The sequence below is a fragment of the Heterodontus francisci genome, chromosome 35 (genome assembly GCF_036365525.1).
Source record: "Heterodontus francisci isolate sHetFra1 chromosome 35, sHetFra1.hap1, whole genome shotgun sequence".
Lineage (NCBI taxonomy): Eukaryota > Metazoa > Chordata > Chondrichthyes > Heterodontiformes > Heterodontidae > Heterodontus > Heterodontus francisci.
The window spans coordinates 35439927-35460037 of record NC_090405.1 but is presented as its reverse complement, the minus strand read 5'-3'; the positions used below and the strand labels follow the sequence as shown (position 1 = coordinate 35460037).

Here is a 20111-nt window from a genome sequence, read left to right as displayed (position 1 = left end):
TAACTATAGTATAGAAAGATAGTGATCAATAAAGCCTACTTTTCAAAGGATTTTGGAACAGTTAAACCAGGAAGTCTCGTTTGGGAAAGGTAGCTTTGGAGTAAACAACTATATTTGTTTACATGAATGGACCATCTTCAAAAGATTTCGGAAGATATGTCATGAGGTCTTACCTCTGACATGTACCTTTGATGTAGGTAAAGTATGGTGTATAAAAAAACATGACTTTCAACAGTTCTTCAGAGAGCTTGAAAGATAGAACTGGAAAAAAAAGCCACACTCTGGGCTGGATTTTATGAGCCCCCTCATCACCAAGTGATTTGGCCGGGGGTGGGATAGGCCAACGATGGCCTTTCCAGAGGTCAATTGAGGCCTTTAAGTGGCCTATTAACAGCTACTTAAGGGCCTCTTCCCGCCGCTGCTGGGATCTAACCAGCAGTAGGGGGTGCCTCTGCCATACAGGGAGGGTGCCTCGTAAAATGAGGCTTTTCCCAGCGGGCTTGGGGGAGGGGGGTGTATTTATAGCCCACAGAGGACCCCACCAGCAAAACCTCCACCTCCATGGAACCCCACCCCTTCCCCCAGAATTCAAACCCACCCTCTCACCGCCCTTCGCTCCCCTCGTCGGGCCTTCTGGACTGGTCCCGGTGACCCCGCCTCACCTACCTGAGGTCCGGGGTTCCAGCGCTAGGCCTGGGTCCAGGGCCTCTGCAGTATTGGCAGTGGCCACCACTAGCAGTGGCGCTGCTGATCTGCCGGCCCTGTGATTGGCCGGTAGCTCTCAGAGATGGGATCTCCATCTTTAAAGGGACGAGGATCCCGGTGTGGGACACTTGGGCACAAAAACAATGGAGGATTGCTCGGGGGGTGGGGTGCAGGGTAGGGGGAAGGTAAAGGCCGAGGTGGGGTTCCCTTCCTGCCTTTTTGGCCTGGCACCAGGAGCCCCACTTCCTACACAAAATCCAGCCCTCTACTTGGGCTGATCACCTATACTAGATATCAATAAAGTTGGTTCCATATACTCCACCATCAAGTGTCTCATGCTTGCTCAAAATGTGTTGTTGTGGACCATAGAAGGAAGAAGATTGACAGTCAAATGTTAACAATTATAATTTAATTCAATTTGTGGTTGCAATTTCCAACTGTATTTCATTTCCCATTGAACATGGAATACTATTTGCTATTGCATAGGTTGTATGAACTGGGGTCCCTGTATCTCTAGGGGACTTGCAAGCAGATACCAGCAAGCCCCGAAATTCATTTTATTTTGGTCTCAATGTTATCAGATATTCATATTTGTTTACTCAGGAGAACGCTATTTCGGTTGCTGTACACTAATAAAAATAAAAACAAAAGCCTTTTCTGCACTGATGCTGCTTCCCCTTGGGTACATGGCACTGTATTTTGGAATTTAGGACAGAGTCCCAAGCAGAGTGTTAGTTTGTAAAAGGGATTCCCATGGGAGTGTATTCACAGGGGATCCCAGAAGAGGACTGGTAATTGCAGGGATCACCAGAAGTGTGTCGGTAGTTGTAGGGGGCCATCAGGAGTGTGTGTCTGTAGTTATAGGACATTATCAGATTGTGTCTGTAGTAGTAGGAGGTCACCAGGAGTTTGTCAGTCACTGCTGAGGTTACCAGGAGTGTGTCAGTTGTTGCAGTGGATCACCGGGAGTTTGTCAGTCACTGCGGGGGTCACCAGGAGTGCGTCAGTAGTTGCAGGGAGTCAGCGTGCTATTTGTTTCACTGGTTCTTGGACTGTAGGTCTTGCACAGTAAGTAGCAAACCCATGTCAATCTGCTGGCTGAAGTCCAGGACCACCCCGTGGGAATCAGCATAGGAAACACCCCACTGACACCAATATATAAAAGCAGCTCCAGTTGTCCAATTTTTAGTTAAATTAATTCTATGACTTCAAAAACCTGAATAAATATTTAGAACAACATGTACTTTCCCTAAAATTAGGTGCTCAAATTTAAATATCTTAATTAAAATAAGGTAGATAATTCTAAGTTTATCTACACAACTTTAAATAAGATTATGTTCACAGGCATGTAAGTTCAAAATAGAACTTATTTAAATGGTTTTGAATAAACTTTTGTAGCCCATCTTTAATTGTACTGGGTCATACAACTTGAAATTATACATTCCTGGGCTTCTAAGTTAGAAATTGCAGAAATAATTTATTCTCCTCTGATTGACTAGTAAACTCTTGGCTCTGCTCGTTGTGCTTGTGGAGCTGTGGTTAAGAATAAATCCTTCCAATTCTTCCCTGCGCCAAAGGAAGGGGGCTGTCCTGGTTCACAGTAAACTGCCATTGGCTGTTTTCAGTGCTGCTGCTTAATTTGAATGCAGGTCCAGCTACTAGCAACAACCAATTTGGGTGATCAATGCTGTATGCCCTGATCCAATTAGTACAGCTAATGTAGCCAGGTAGATCATATTCCAACATTGTCAAATTTTTCCCCTCTGAAGCCTCAAGGAAAACTGTTCCAGGAAAATACTGGCTGGAATTTTACGTTGTGGCAGTGGCCCCGCCCACCAGCTGAAACATTGAGGGCGAGCCCGCCTCCACTGGGCCCGGAAGCCATGCAGCAATTTTACGTGGCCCAGGCCCTTAATTGGCCTCGTTTGGGACTTCTGAAACAGGACGTCCTGCCTCCAAGACCTGCCGGCCAATCAAAAGGCTGGCAGCTCTTCAGTCCCAACAGTGCCACAGGAAGCGGCGGGATTGCATCCAGCAAGGACCAGCAACAATGAAGGAGGCCCAGAAAAGGTAAGTGAGGATCGGGAAAATCGGTTGGGCCCCGGCGAGCGAAGGTGAGAGGGTGAATTGATCGAGTGGGGTGGGGGGGGAAGAAGTGCTCCTGCAGGGGTGGTTTGTGCCGCTGGGGGGGGGGGCCTCTGTGGGACACCCCGAGCCCGCAAGGAGGCTGCCAGGTGAAGTGCCCGTCTGCCACTGGTAATATACCAGTGGTTGTGGTATGAAGCTCTACAGTGGCAATTAATTAGCCACTTAAGGGCCTCAATTGGCCTGGAGCGGGCGGGCCATTTGTCACCTCCACCGCCACTGGTAAAAAAGCAGCAGGGGTGGGTAGGCGACAGGAATGGCAGGCCTTGCCTCCCACTCGACTTTACGCCACCCCCCCCTCCACCCTGCCTACCAGCCCACTCCTGGGGGGCATTAAATTCCAGCCATACTTTTTCCACTGTCAGCTTATTTCTCTGGATTGAGAGTGCAAAGCGATAAGCTTACATTGGCCAGAGAGTAAGGCCAGAAGATGGGAGAAATGTAACTTTGTTGGGAAGAAGGAATCAACACCTGTCAATGTTAGCTGCTCAGAATTAGCATTAAATGGGTCAGATAGTGATCATACAAATATTGTGGTAACAGTCTATGAAGAGGCTATATCTTGAAAATAGTGATATTAAAGTAACGTGGATGACGTTACAGATGACACTAAAATAGGTGGGACAGTAAGTTGCAATAAAGAAATAAGAAATCTACAAATGGATACGGATAGATTAGATAAATGGGCCAAAATTTGGCGATTGATTTTCACGTGGATAAGTGTGAGGTTATCCATTTTGATCAGAAGAATAGAAAGGCAAATTATTATCTAAATGGAGAGAAACTTCAGAGTGCTTCAGTGCAGAGGGATCTGGGTGTCCTCGTGAATGAACCGCAGAAAACTAGTTTGCAGGTACAGCAGGTGATAAGGAAGGAAAATGGAATTTTGGCATTTATTGCTAAAGGAATAAAGTATAAAAGTAGGGAAGTGTTGCTGCAACTGTACAAGGCATTAGTGAGACCGCACCTGGAGTATTGCGTACAGTTTTGGTCCCTTTCTTTGAGAAAGGATGTAGTTGCATTGGAGGCAGTTCAGAGCGGGTTCACTAGATTAATTCCAAAGATGGGGGGCTTGTCTTATGAAGAGAGATTGAGCAGTTTAGGCCTTTACTCTCTGGAGTTTAGAAGAATGAGAGGAGATCTAATTGAGGTATATAAGATGATTAAGGTGATTGACAAAGTAGACATAGAGAGGATGTTTCTTCTTGTGGGGCAATCTAGAACAAGAGGTCATAGTTTTAGGATAAGGGGTAGCAGATTTAAAACAGAGATGAGGAGAAATTACTTCTCTCAAAGGGTGGTGAATCTGTGGAATTCACTACCCCAGAGTGCGGTGGATGCTGGGACATTGGGTAAATTTAAGGAGGAGATAGACAGATTTTTAATTAGAAATGGGTTGAAGGGTTATGGAGAACGGACAGGAAAGTGGAGTTGAGGCCGAGATGAGATCAGCCATGATTGTATAGAAGGCTCGAGGGGCTGAATTGCCCACTCCTGCTCCTAGTTCTTATATTCTTATTAACTCAGAATTTTGTCGATGCATTGGTTTAGCTGAAAATAGGATTTGTCTCGTAGCCACACTGTAAACTGACTCTAACTAAAGCACTTTTTAAAACTAATGTATGCTTTGTTTTGGTTATTTTAATAGTTGTCTTGGTTCTTTGCAAGGAACTATTACACTTGGGTAGATACAGTATCAAATAGTGATATTATGAATCCTCAAAGAAGTCTGTTTTCGATAATTTGTCAGAAATATGTCAAAACAATAATCACAAAATGAGCCCTGTTCTTTCTAAACACCAAATTTTTTAAAATAGGGAAGTGAATCTTTCGATGCTAAGCTTTCTTAGACACTGAATAAGGAGAATATATTTGAAATTATACGGAGTGAGAGCCCAGTAGCTTTAGTGGTAGTATTGGATTACTTGTCAGAAACCGTGTGTTCAAAGGTTCAAACCTTTTGCTCCCCTAGATGCACAGTTTTGTTTGTTCTTGGCTGGACTACCAGTTGGAGAATCCTGCAGTAATAGAGTGTTCCATTTTTGGCAGAGGCAGGGTGATACATTGTCAAAGACTGCTAATCTGTCCAACTGAAATAGTAAATTGGGGCAGCATTGACAGTGTCCATATGCAGGTATCCAGATTTTCCTAAGTAGGGGAGGTGGGACCAGTGTGAAAGAAGTTAAAACTGAGGGAAAATAGTTATATATTGTTAAAAAGATGATCATAATGATTTTTTCACTCAAAATGTTTTCTTTCCTAGTACAATTTGAACAACAAGTTACTTGCCAACACATTGATTCCATTGATAATGCTGTAGATAACCATGTGGACAGCCGCATCGATATCCACCGACCAGGTTCTGACAGCCATGTTGGCAACGATGGCTTCCCTCACATTCATCAACATCTATAAAGTTATTATAAAACAACATACATATTTAGCAACTATACTCCAAGATTAATATATACACTGAACAGAAAGTTTTTTTTAAAAGGTTTGTAATTTATTACAATTACTTTGTATGTTTTTATATGCACAACTTTTCTGTTTTTTCTTAATTTTCCATTGCTGCAAACCTCTAGCAAATACCCTGTTGAGTATTTATGAGCTAACATAGTAAACAATAAAGTTCAGATTGGTCACTAAGATTCAAATGTTATGTGGGTTAATTTGGCTGTACTTTTATGAGATCAGTATATAATAAGATTTATTCCCAAGTGATGTTAGTTGGAGTCAGCTGTTGTAACTTCTTGATTTTGGCAAACGCAGAATAGTCTGTTCTAAGCATGGTGTTTGACCCAGGCAGAACACAACACACAACCTGACAATGGTAGTCTTGGTAACAAACCCAACTGAATTAAACAAAGTACTTACATGGACGAATGAAAACTGCAAAGGATAAAACCTGCCTGACATGACTGTAATAGATGTAATCGTTAGGGTTCTTGTAGACATTCGCAAGTGCATTCCTGGCTTGCAAAATAAGTGCCCTGTATAGCATTCATACACTAAACAGTATGGTTTGGTGGGGGTTTCAAGTCCTTCAATGGCAATGGTAATGTTTTGGACTGTTGAAATGAACTTGTGAAATGCCGATTCTGCTACTGTCAATAATTTTTGCAGCATCATTTTGATCAAGGACTGAATACTGTCAACTGCAATACCTGATTATAGTTTGTATTAATGCACAGAGAAAAAACTGCAGCCAAAATAATGAGCAAAAATATTTCAACATGAAATTTACATTAATGAAAATGTGTAAATATTTGATATAATTTGAATGTGATTTAATAGCTCACATTTGAAATCCAAGTAGCTTCATATTTACTGCAACTAGAGTTAATCATCTGTCTGAGTATGTTGGATAGTTATGCAAGGGTAAGAAATTATTTTTTTATAATAATTATGGTCTATTTTTCTGGCTTTGGACCTCATCCTATAATTAATGACAATTTTAGTACTTAAAGGCTTTGACAAAAAGCATAAAATTATTTGCAATGATTGCTATCCAGGATATTTTTTCTGGTTCTATTCAAACTCTACCTTCACAGCTGTGACCAGTTTGGTCCAGTGAAAATCCACGTTGGCATTCACATAGAAAGCTGCCAGGGGTATTCTGGCACACTCCTTTAGTTCCACACACATTTGTTTCAGCAATACATTCATTGTTATCTGCAAAAGAGCAATCAATAAATGCATTTGGTCAGCCAGTGAAGACATTTAAATTTGCTGTGACTGAAAGGAAAACTCCACGTTTCAGGCAACTAATACTTGACACACACAACACTTTTTGTTAACTAACAATTTTTGAGTATTTCATCTACACAAGACCAACTTTAAAGTAGAGGTGTCCCACTAATCCAATAGAAGCCAATGAATGTTTGTTGGGAGATCTTAACAGCCTACTGGAGATGGTTTTTGGTTACAGAGAAGATTTTTGTGTTATATATTCCATAAAATTAGAACTTTATAGGTTGTTTCTTTGTTTTTAGATATGCTAACTTACAGTGGTTTTGGTGGTGGAAAACACAAATAGAAAAATTGCAACAAAAGTGCAAGACCTCACTCATAAGTCATCAAATTGTTTAAATTACTTTACGATAATTTATATTATCTTATTTACCTGCTGAAACTTTTGGAGTTAAGATGTTCTGTTTTTAATTTATTTGAACAGGCTCCCCAGTTTTAGCTCATATATTTGGCCAAGTATTTCACATTAAAATGTTATTTCTACCTCTTCAGAAGAGATTAAGGTAACATGTAAATAGCTGGGATACCATCACATTGGGCTGGCTTTTATGGGGCCCCCTGAGGTGGGATCAGAGTCCGGGGGGGGGGGGGGGGCCATAGAATCGCAACAGATGGCAGGGTGGACGACAATGGACTTCCTGCCCAGAGGCCAATTGAGGCCCTTAAAGTGATCTATTAGTGGCCACTTGAGCCTCTTCCTGCCACTGCTGGGATCTAACCAGCGGTGGGGGGGGGGCCTTGTAAAATGCAGGCTTGGGAGGAGGGTCCTTCCTCCATGGGCAATCTGTGGTCCACGGAGGACCTCCGCTGGCAACACCTGCAATTCCATGGCTCCCCCTCCCCTGACTTTATACCCAAACTCCCACCCCCACCTCGCCAGAGCCTTCTGGACTGGGCTCAGCGACCCTGCCCAACTTACCTGGGGTCGGGGTCTCCAGTGGTGGGAATGGGTCTAAGGCCTCTGCAGTACCTACAGTGGCTACTGCTCCCGGTGGCAGCGCCGATATTGCTGAGTTGCTGGCAGCTGTTGGAGGTGGGATCCCTGTCTTTAAAGGGACAGAGATCCTGGCACCGAGCATTTAGGCTTCAAAACACTGGAGGATCGCTCCTGGGGTGAGGGGGGGGGGCACGAAAAGGCTGAGGCGGGGTTCCTGCTGCCTTTTTGGCCAACGTCAGGACCCCGCCTCCTCCACGAAATCCAGCCCATAGTGTTTATGGTTTATATGGTGACTGTGCCAGGCATCACAGTTTGTTACAGATTGTCACACTCACGAAAGGAACAGTTATGAACTAAAGTGAACGGGACCAATTATGAACTGTAAAAATGAACTGATGAACTAAAGTCCAAAAAATGGACACAGTTTTGCTGCAGACAAGATGAAGTAAGAGGTCAGGTAACCCCCACTCCCCCCGCCCTCCTGTACTGCTTATACACTGTGACTGTTGCAGACTAAACCCATCATCACGTCTTGGGAAGGCACATTAAAAAGCTAAACAGCCCATTCAATGCTAAATGGTACCTATATTCAAGAATTGGGTTGACAAAGACCTTCACAGATAGGGCGACTCCAGATGCAAAGCCAAGGTAATAGGTGGGAAATAACACCACTTTATCAAGATAAGCTACATTCAAACCTCATTGTGTAACAATGGCCATGTGTTCAAAGACATTGGGCAGAATTTTAAAAACTTGTCGCCAATCTTGGCAGTGAGCCAAGGGGGCGGAACGCCCGCCCCCGATGACGTAGAGGAGGCGGGTGCTCTGGCAATGGCTTCTGGCGCCACCGCGAAGGTGCCATTTTTAAAGGGCTTCAAGCTACTACAAGTAATTTCAATTTTTAAAGAGACATGGATGTTAGTTACATTTAAAAATGTAATAAAGGATTGAAAGCCCTCTCCCACCTCCCAATAACCAAACAATTTGTTTATTGCCTTCTCTCCCCAAAAAAACTTTTATTCCCATCCCAAACTTTCCCCCGCGCACTTTATTAACTTTGCCCTTCAACCCCTTCCCACCATCCCCATAGCTAATAGTAAACAGTCTTCCCCGCTCCCCACCTCCCGACCTGAAAACTTCACTCCTCTCTCTTCCCACCAGTGCTCCACCTCGGATCTCCATTCGGAGATCCGAAGGCATAGGACTTCCGGCAACTGGCCAGAATATTTCCGTAGGATGGCCTCCACGAAAAGGCGAGTAATTATTCAGTGATTAACATTCATTTAAATTCAGATTCCATCGCTGAGCGGCAGGCCGCCATGAGGCCTCTCTGCTGCCAATAAAATGGGGCGGGGCCTTTCCGGCATCGAGGCCCGTGGCGGGCCTCTCCCGGATGTATTTTCCAGGCCCCCCCGCCACGACCCCTGACATCGGGAGGCTGGTAAAATCCAACCCATTGTATGAATACACCAAGGGAGACTATCCATGGTCACCTGACTGAAACCAAATCTGATAAGCCTTTTTATTAAAAAGAGATTTCTCTGAAAGACAGAAGCTGAGAGATCATTCCAGCCATGAAAAGGACCCTGCCTGAGACATCTTTCAACCACCAAGGTAGAGACTGCAAAAGGTGACCTTGAAAACTCTCCATCTGAGAAATTTTAACAAGTTTGCCCACCAACTTTGACTGAGTTTGAAACAAAAGAATCTACAATACTTCAATGAACCAAGAAAAGGAACATCAGTCCTGCAACGGTGTTAACAATTCCTCCTGGAAAACCAAGAAGATTTCAAATTGAATTATTTTACAACAATCGGACTTAAATGCATGCTATCCTCTAATCGCTATCTTTTCTTGTGTGTGTGTCTGTGTGAGTGTGTGAGGTTGTGAACATTTTCAGGTATTGTTTAATAAATAGTTATCTTTCTTTTTAAATCTACAAAGAAACCTGTTGTTTGTATGTTTATTTGATCCTTAAAACACTCAGGGACTAAAACACTATTTTTTAAAAAACCTATCTACAGTCAGTTGAGAGGTGAAAAGTGGAAGTCACCCACACCATCTCCCACCTGTCCTCAACAAGATGCAAATAAAAAAATGGTTACTCATTGGTAAGGCTCGGCATTTTGGACCTTGGGGATAAAATTCACCAACATTTCCAGAGTGCCAAGTTTTCTCACCAAACAACAATTAAACTCTGATTGATCTGAAGCTATGTTTACTTGAGAACAACTGGACCTTGTGGCCTTAAAGGGGCAGCTCTGTCTTAACAGCACAATAAATTGTGTTACATGGTATATGGTAGTGTCCTTCCAAAGCAATATATCACCAGAATACCATGAGCAATGCCATAGAAGATCTGCTTGCTTTATTTATATAGATTAGTAGTCAGGGTAACACTTTTTTAATGAAGTGATTTTTTGCACTTTTCTCAAAATGACCTTTGAGTGCAAACAGCATCTATAACTAAATGTGACAGCTAGACAACTTTCTCTCAGGCATTTGCCAATGCAGCTCTAAAACTTGTGTGGAGGTACATTATTCTGTCTATGATATTCCTGCTCTTCCTTGCATTGTTCTGAGCTAATGAAAATAAATGAAGCTGTATGTTAGATTATAGCTTGATCAATCAACAGAAATATAACTGATAACTTATCATCAGTGACATTATAAGAATAAAGCATTAAGCAATCATTGTATCTTTATATAGAAAGGATAAGCGAATCCAAAATATATCTACTGAAAACAGCAGTATATTACAGCATATACTTCTGTTAGAATATGAACACTTTTAAAATCACGCTACCTGACATGTGATAGAGATACTTTCAGATCTACTTCACACCAGCAGTTACAACTGTAGCTCTCTATGATGTGACCTCAATCTTGTAACTGGCAGCTCAGCATTCCGGCAACATTATGGCAAGCAAACTTAAAATGCTGCATAAAGGACATAAAATGCAGCATAATCAAAGAACAAGTTAAGGGCTGTAATTTAATCCCAGAATCTGGATGATATGAACATTGCTCCCATGGTTCATGATATCATCTAAACCCTGTACCTTATAGCTTTCTCCCAGGTGTCTATGATCCTGATTTATAATCTGTTTTCAGAAAATAGAAGTGTTTATAAGTTTGTTCCATAATCTTTAATGCAATGTGACCCCTCCTCAGCACAATTGGCCCTACATTGGAGATGAATCATTGTGAGTCACTGCATTTTTGCTCGAGACTAATGACAAATTTGGTACAGTCACTACTTATTATTAGATCAAACATAAAATCAGCCAAGTTAAGGCTAGTCAGGGTGCAGCCATTGTTTCCAAGCTTCTAAGCTTTTAATTAAATTTACTTGGACAGCTAGATATGAAGATGTTCAGAATTAAGTAAAAACTAAATTTTAGTAGTGCATTTAATCCTGGACAACATTAAAAACTTAATGCAAATATGATTGCATTTTTCATTCACACACTTCTCCATCATATATACATCACATATCAGTACATAAATAATTTTCAGATATGTTGCTAAAGCAGAAACATTTACAGCTATCATGAACATGTCTTAAAGGCAACAGGTCCCATGAGCCTTTGATATATTCTAATGAGACATATTCTAAATAGGTATGGATGTATATCACATGTATATATGTAGACACACAGACTTGCTACTGATTTTGGAAGAAAGCACACAGTATGTATCAATGAAGTGTTATGACGTACTAGCAATCCTCCAACTTTCCAGTTTCTTGTTTTATCTCTGGGGTTAGGCTCGCAAGGGAAAAGAGGAATGAAGGTTATAGTAGTATCCTTATTTTTATTCTGTGGATTAGCTCTATTTTTGATATAGTTTATTAAATATAATCAAACACAACAAATCTCACAATAACGAGATGGAGTAACGAGCCTGCAGACAAAGGCCCAGAATTTTCAGAAATAATAACGGTGAGGCTGTCAGCACTCGCTATTACTGGGTAAAATGTTTTATCAATACATTATGAATAAGAGGAAAACTAAGGGAGGTGTTGGCTCTATAAAAGTCCAAAAAGGTAACCTTTGTGTAGAGGCGGAAGATGTGAATATGGTTCTTAATGATTACTTTGCGTCTGTCTTCACAAAAGAGGGGAACAATGCAGGCATTGTAGTTAAGGAGAAGGAGTGTGAAATATTGGATGTGATAAACATAGGGACAGAGCAAGTATTAGGGGATTAGCATCCTTGAATGTGGATAAATCACCAGATGAAAAGTACCCCAGGCTGTTAAAAGAAGCCAGGGAGGAAATAGCAGATGCTCTGACCATCATTTTCCAATCCTCACAGCTGCAGGTGTGGTTTCGGAGGATTGGAGGACTGCTAACATTATACTTTTGTTTAAAAAGGGAGCGAGTGATAGATCGAATAACTACAGGCCAGTCAGTCCAACCTCAGTGGTGGGCAAATATTGGAATCAAATCTGAGAGACAGGATAAACTGTCACTTCAAAAAGCATGGAGTAATCAAGGACAGTCAGCGTGGATTTGTTAAGGGAAGATCGTGTCTGACCAACTTGATTGAATTTTTTGAGGAGGTAACCAGGAGGATTGATGAGGGTAGTGCAGTTGATGTGGTCTGCAGAGATTTCAGCAAGGCTTTTGACAAGGCCCCACATGATAGACTGGTTAAAAAAATAAAGGCCCATGGGATCCAGGGGATGTAGCAAGCTGGATACAAAATTGGCTCAGTGGCAGGAAAGAAAGGGTAATTGTTCACGGGTGTTTTTGCGACTGGAAGGCTGTTTCCAGTGGGGTTCTGCAGGGCTCAGTACTAGGTCCCCTGCTTTTCGTGGTATATATTAGTGATTTGGACTTTAAGAGCATCAGAAGTCTGCAGACGACAGAAAAATTGGCTGCGTGGTTGATAGTGAGGAGGGAAGCTGTATCCTTTCCTTTATTAGCCGAGGTGTAGAATATAACAGCAGGGATGTTATGCTGGAACTGTATAAATCATTGGTTAGGCCACAACTTGAGTACTGTGTGCAGTTCTGGTCACCTCATTACAGAAAGGATGTAATTGCACTAGAGAGGGCACAGAGGAGATTTACGAGGATGTTGCTGGGATTGGAAAAATGCAACTATGAGGAAAGATTGGATAGGCAGAGGTTGTTCCCCTTGGAACAGAGAAGGCTGAAGGGTGATCTAATTGAAATGCACAAAATTATGAGGGGCCTGGACAGAGTGGATGTGAAGGGCCTATTTACCTTAGCAGAGAGGTCAGTGACTAGGTCATAGATTTAAAGTGATTGGTAGAAATATTAGAGGGAAGATGAGGAAAAGAATTTTCATCCAGAAGTTGGGGGGGGTGGTGGGGGAGGGTGGCGTCTGGAACTCACTGCCTGAAAGGGTAGTAGAGGCAGAAACCTTCAACTCATTTAAAAGGTGTATGGGTATGCACCTCAAGTGCCGTAACCTGCAGGGCTAAGGACAAAATGCTGGAAGGTGGGATTAGACTGGGTGGCTTGTTTTTTGGCCGGTGCAAACATGATACGCCTCTTTCTGTGCCGTAAACTTTCTATGATTCTGTAGACTGCAGGAAGATATCAATGGACTGGTCAAGTGGGTAGAAAAGTGGCAAATGGAATTCAGAGAATTGTGAGCCCAGAGAAGTGTGAGGTGATGCATTTGGGGAGGTCAAACAAGTCAAAGGAATACACAATAAATGGGAGGACACCAAGAGGTGTAGAAGAAGTGAGGGACCTTGGAGTGCATGTACACAAATCCCTGAAGGTAACATGACAGGTGGATAAGGTGGTTAAGAAGGCATGTGAAGTACTTTCTTTTATTAGCTGAGGCATAGTGTATAAGAGAAAGGAGGTTATGCTGGAGCTATATAAAACACTAGTTAGGCCACAACTTGAGTACTGTTTTCAGTTCTAGCCACCTCATTACAGAAAGGATGTAATTGCAGTAGAGTGGGTACAGAGGAGATTTACGAGGATGTTGCCAGGACTGGAAAATTGCAGCTACGAGGAAAGATTGGATAGGCTGGGGTTGTTTTCCTTGGAACAGGGGAGGTTGAGGGGAGATTTGATTGAGGTGTCCAAGGTTGTGAGGGGCCTGGATAGAGTGATGGGAAAGACCTATTTCCCTTAGTACAGTGGTCAGTGACTAGGGGTCATAGATTTAAAATGATTGGTAGAAGGATTAGAGGGGATATGGGGGAAGGTTTTTTCACCAGAGGGTGGTAGGGGTCTGGAACTCAATGCCTGAAACAGTAGTAGAGGCAGAAACCCTCAACCCATTTAAAAGGTGTTTTGATAATCACCTAAAGTCCTGTAATCTCCAGGGATGCCGACCAAGTGCTGGAAAATGGGATTAGGCTAGATGGTTCATTTAGCGGTAGGTGCAGACACAATGGGCAGAGTGGCCTCCTTCTGTGCTGTAGATTTTTCTACATTTTCCAAATATTTGAAGAGGAAGAATGTGCAAGGATGCAGGGAGAGGGTGGGGAAGTGGTAGTACGTGTATTGCTCCATTGGAGGGCCAGCACAGACACGATGGGTCAAATGGTCTTTTTCTGTGCTGTAACAATTCTATGATTCTGTGATAAAACTGACGGCAACTTCCAGCATCTGCACATGCACGGTTAAACGGGAAAATCCAGAAGCTGCTGTAAGAGATGACCTGCTTCTCCACAAGGTGCGCTGTTGCAGTCTTTGCTGATGGAATCAACATGGTCTCACTGACTGATGTGAATTTAAACTACTTACTCACTATTCTCATTGTAAAGACCAATGAAAAAATTAAAGCCTTGTTCAATCAGGAGTAACCATTGAAAAATGGCGTACTAAGTCATAAGTACTGCTGAACAACCTCTCTGGCCCTGAAAAATTAATTTTATAAGAGTGAAGTCTCATTCGCGCAGAAGAAAATTTACATTTTGCAGATTTTTAAAAATAGAATTTAAAAAAAAATTGTGTTCTCCTATTTAAGTTTTCTCCTTAATCCCATGTGTATCTTTATTTGCTTTCTGTACAGTGATTTAAATGTAATTTATATTCCCTGATTTTTAATTTGCGCTCTGCCACCTGTGAGAATTTTTCAATCTGATTCCTTGATCAGTCTCCCTGCTGCCTGGCCTGTTCAAAGACCCAACAGATCCCCTGTAGATGTTTCCAAATTCAAAGTGATGTTGGAAAAGATGAGGTTGGTGGTCTAGAGCCTGCTAAAACTTTGTGGGCAGCTGTTTTCAAGGTGAACTGTAAGAGCTGTTCCTTTCCAGCTGACCATAAAATATGGACCATAATGTTTGTGCACAACAGAAAATCCTGGTTTTGGATGCTAATAAATGGTTTACAGGCTATTCCTGAAAACAAAGTCACTTTTTACAGTGAAAAATCGATTTTAGCAACATAACACAGCAAAGTGCAAGAAAACTGAAATTATCCAATAATCTGAATTCAGTGGCTTTGATTTAAGAGAAGTAAACTCCTTTATGCAATGATGTTTGTGAGGAATATATGCAGATTAAAAGGATACAACACTATAATGCCAAATGTATATGTTATTTGAGTATGTTGCTGTAAAATAAATAGTTTTCATGCAACTGTCTCAAATGAATTTCTAAGCAGTCACAGCTTCCAGCATGTGGACCTTCTTCTCACTTTCCCCAATACCCTGCTTAGGCTGTAGATTCAATATTGATCACATCATCATGCAAGTGCGATTTAAAGATCAGGAAATGAATTTGTTCTAATTAAAGATGACTGGAAATAACGTATTACATTGAGAGCTGCTAATATGACAATCAGGTATATTTGTAAACTATTGGGAACCAATATTCGATGCTGTTCTCGAAAAGGTATAACTTTCTGTATTCATAATGCTTAGCGCCTACAATGGTGCCGATGCACAAATATTATCTGTAGTTTAAGTTCTCCAACAACTCTCCCTCCTTGCTTTCTTTCCACCTCCAGTCAATGACTTACCAATACATGCTGTATGATGCTGTGTGAAACCAGGGGGACACTTGCATGTAAATCCACCAATAGTATTGACACAAAGGAACTGACAATTGTGCTGCTTTGTAGCACATTCATCCAGGTCTGAAAAAAGAAAGCAATAGCTTAATCCATAATGGAGCAAAATTAAAAAACAAACTGACCTATGTTTTTACTACAGGCTAATGGTCCTGTGGCCACTTCATTTACATGAGAAGTGGGTCAGTAGTAATCACCACCAGTTTATGATTAAAACATGCAACATTGCAGCACTGTTGAAGCCAATTAAAACACATGTTACAACATTGTTTTGAGTAGACCAAATTATTTATTTTTCAAATAAATCTTCGAAGCAGTTCTAGAGCTCTAGTTCTTCATTTACTACAACTGTCAGAGGGGGTTGGGGGAGAGGTTGGTTGTGGGAGTGGTGGTGGGGGGGGGGAGGTGGAAGAGGAAAACAAAAATCCAGTCCATATACTCCACTCCAGACCAGACGTCCCTGGTTACTTTCACCATCATTGGGAATCATGATTTCAGATGGACATTGTTTAATTCCAGCTAGTGGTAAATTTAAACCCTTAAGCTAATTAGCTTGACTGCCCAGTGGAAAATAGCCCAAGCAAATGCCCAGATTAATAGACCAAGGGCTAGATTTCTTTTTTTCTCCCCTACAGTATCAAGGTGGGAGTTAGGCCTGTCTCCCTGATCTCTTCATAGCTCCAGCCCCGTTATGAGTCAGGGATCTTCAGACATTCACGGCAGGCTCCTAGGAGTAATCTGACCAGTGGACCCCAGGAAAGTTAGTAGTAACAGTACGCCTGCAGCACCTTAAGTGATAGCAACAGCGTTAAATAGGCAGAAGAGCCCTGAAGAATTCAAGTAATCTCTGTCTGAAGGCCTTGACAACACACCTTCTCCCTCTATCAGGGGCCTTATTACCCCTGCAAGCACTGCTAGATTTCATCTGGCGGTTCCGTGGAGCAGTGCAATCAGGGACAAGCTGGAGGGAATTGGGCTTGGAACCAGGGCCTCGCTTCGCTGCCAGAAATTGGATGCATTAGGGAAGGACTGGCAAACAGTGGTCCTTGGCAGGGGCTGCAGCAAGAAGAGAGAATTCAGGATAGTGTGGTGAGGTAGTGGTAGGCCGTGCTGCCCAATTTTGCTGGCCACATCTGCCACTAACCCATCCAATTTTCAGTGGGATAGCAGAGGAAAATCCAGTCCCATGTGTCTGTCAATCAGGATACAAGGTTCATAATCTATAAAATGAATTCACATTTGAAAACTAGATAATAAAAATTACTGATAATGAAATAAATATGGTAATTCTTGTTAATTCATTAATTCTTTTCTGATAAGAGATTTTCAGTAAAAACATTTAGTCCTACATGGTCTATATTTATATAGAATTTACATAGAATAATAGTGCTGAAACAGGCCATTTGGCTCATTTAGTTGGAGATGGTGTTTACACTCCACACGAGTCCCCTTTCATTCCATCTACCTCATCTCAGCCTTTCAGCATATCTTTCTATTCCCTTTATGTAAGCTATTTGCCTCAAATCCTTCCTGTGGTAGCGAGTTCCACATTCTATTGGCTCCCTGAGTAAAGAAATTTTTCCTTATTTCCCTATTGGATTTCTTAGTAACTATCTGGTATTTATGGTTCCTAGTTTTGGATTCTCCCACAAATAGAAACATTCTCTCCACACCTAATCTGTCCAACCCATTCATAATTGTAAGCACCACTATCAGGTCTCCTCTAAGTCTTCTCTTTGCTAAAGAAAAAAGGCAAATCCTGTTCAATTTTTCCTAATAGCTGTAATCTCTGTTCCCATACCATCCTTTCTCCAGTGCTTTTTCTCCTTTTTATAACATTGAGACCAGACCTGTGCAGGGTATTTAAACAATTTTAACATAACTTTACTACTTTTGAATTTCATACCCACTAGAAATAAATCCCAGTGCTTTGTTAGTATTTTTTGCTTCACTGACCTGCAATGCTACTTTTAATAATTTGTTCACTTGTATCCTTTAACTTTTCTATCCTATTCAGTTTCTTATTTTCTAATGTTTGTGTTTTTCTTAGTAACTATCTGGTATTTATGGTTCCTAGTTTTGGATTCTTTCATTTATGCTTCTTTCATTTATCTATGTTACAGTTTAATTGTACTTAACTGCCTAATCTTCCAGTTTTCCCATATCTTCTTGTATTATGCTACATTGTTCCTCTACGTTAGCTAGCTATATGCCCCAGTTTGGTATCATCTTCAAATTCTGAGAGTTAGTTATTATTGATTCCAAATCATGAATCTAAATTATGAATAACAGTGGTCCCAACATTGATCCTTGTGGAACACTACTTTCTACCTTCCTCCAGTTCTGAATAACCACTCTTTAACCCTACTCTCTATTTTTTACTTTTTAGCCAATTTGCCATGCATTCAACTGTTTTTCCTCTAAAATTAGCAATAAATGGAATGAAAGGGGGACAAAGCCCTGGGTTCAATGGACTGATTGCAGAATTTTAAAGAATTTTTAGAGATTTCAAGTCCATTTCTTTTAAATGTCTTTAAGTAGAAACATGAGGGAGGTCTGTCCCCACCGATAAGGAGAGGTATCATAAGCTTAACTTATAAAAACAAAGGGGATTGACAGGATTTAAAGAATTGGGTGTAAATACTATTACTGAATGTGGATTATAAGATCTTGCCAAATGTTATGAAAACTGTATGAATGATTAAATGCCGCAGATTGTTTTGCCCTTTGCTGGGGAATTGAGAACTGTGGGAGGGTGGGGTCACAGTCTCCAAATAAAGGGTAAGCCATTTAGAATTTAGATGAGGAGAAATGTCTTCACTCAAAAGTGTTGTAACCTTTGGATTCTGCCATTTTAATTCACCACCTTGTTCTCATGCCCACATTTCTGTTCTCGGCCCGCTGCAGTGTTCCAGTGAACATCAACGCAAGCTTGAGGAACAGCACTTCATCTTCCGATTAGGCACTCTACAGCCTTCTGGACTCAATATTGAGTTCAACAATTTCAGACCATGAGCCCCATTATTTATTTATTTAACCATGTTCTAGTCTTAAACTTGTTTTTCATGTTTTTGCTTTCGTACAGAGCTGTTCGTTATTCTGCCATTAGCACTCTCTCTGGACTCATACTTTGCCTTTCACTATAACTGTTTAGCACTCCATTTGCATTCTGTTCCATGACATGTGTCATTTAATCTCTCCCCCCTCTGTCCCATCACAGACCTTCCCTCGTGCTGAAAGACTGTTACATTTCTAACTTTTGCCAGTTCTGATGAATGATCACAAATGTGAAACGTTAATTCTGTTTCTCTCTACCCAGATACTGCCAGACCGACTGAGTATTTCCAGCACTTTATGTTCTCATTTCAGAGTTCCAGCATCCGCAGTATTTTGCTCTTATTGTGATCTTTGGAATTCTCTACCCCAAGTGCTGTGGATGCTCAGTCGTTGGGTACATTCAAGACAGAGGTCGACAGATTTTTGGATAGTAAGGGAATCAAGGGATATGGGGATAGGGTAGGAGAGTGATATGGTGGAGTTGAGGTAGAACAACAGTCATGATCTTAATAAATGGTGGAGCAGGCTTACAGTCAGAGAGTTATATAGCACAGAAACAGGCTCTTCGGCCCATCGTGTCCATGCCAGCCATCAAGCACCTGGCAAATGGAATATAATCCTGAGCAGTGTGAGGTGATGTGTTTTGGGAGGACTAGCACGGAAAGGGAATATACAATGGTTGGTAGGAACCTAGGAAGTACAGATGGTCAGAGGGACCTTGGTGTAATTGTCCATAGATCACTGAAGGCAGCAGTACAGGTAGACAAGGTGGCTAGGAAGGCCTATGGGATACCTGCCTTCATTAGCCAAGGCATAGAATATAAGAGCAGGGAGGTTATGACGGAGCTGTATAAAACGCTAGTTAGGCCACAGGTGGAGTACTGTTGCCACACTATAGGAAGGATGTGATTTCACTGGAGAGGATGCAGAGGAGATTCACCAGGATGTTGCCTGGGCTGGAGAATTTCAGCAGTAAGGAGAGACTGGATAAGCTAGGGTTGTTTGCTGAGAAGCTGAGGGGGGACCTGATTGAGGTATACAAAATTTTGAGGGGCATAGATAGGGTAGATAGGAAGAAACTTTTTCCCTTAGCGGAGGTGTCAATAACCAGGGGATATAGTCTTAAGGTAAGGGGCAGAAGGTTTAGAGGGGATTAGAGGAAAACATTTTCACCCAGAGGGTGGTTGGAATCTGGAACACACTGCCTGAAGGGGTGGTAGAGGCAGGAACCCTCACAACATTTAAGAAGTATTTAGATCAGCACTTGAAACACCATAGCATACAAGGCTATGGGCCAAGTGCTGCTCCTATTTCTGATGTACTCAGTCTGATGGAGTCGTAGATATTGCAGACAGTGTTGCCTCAATCAGAGAGGCATTAGAGCTAATAGAATAATAAAATCACAGAATGGTTACAGCACAGGAGGCCATTCGGCCCGTTGTGTCTATGTTGGCTCTCTGCAAGAGCAACTCATCTAGTCCCACTCCCCAACGTTTTCCC

At 41.7% G+C, this 20111-nt stretch overlaps 1 protein-coding gene across 1 annotated transcript in view; it reads right to left on the bottom strand.

Annotated features, from left to right (window-relative positions):
• The window catches only part of LOC137350605 (fibrillin-1-like), a 670523-nt gene that overhangs the window by 12163 nt on the left and 638249 nt on the right, over positions 1 to 20111 (bottom strand). The window contains exons 60-62 of the mRNA XM_068015324.1: positions 15504 to 15620; positions 6397 to 6525; positions 5140 to 5259 (exon numbers count right to left, since the gene is read on the bottom strand). Of these exons, the coding sequence (XP_067871425.1) occupies positions 5140 to 5259; positions 6397 to 6525; positions 15504 to 15620 (366 nt within the window). The remainder of the gene's footprint in view (positions 1 to 5139; positions 5260 to 6396; positions 6526 to 15503; positions 15621 to 20111) is intronic.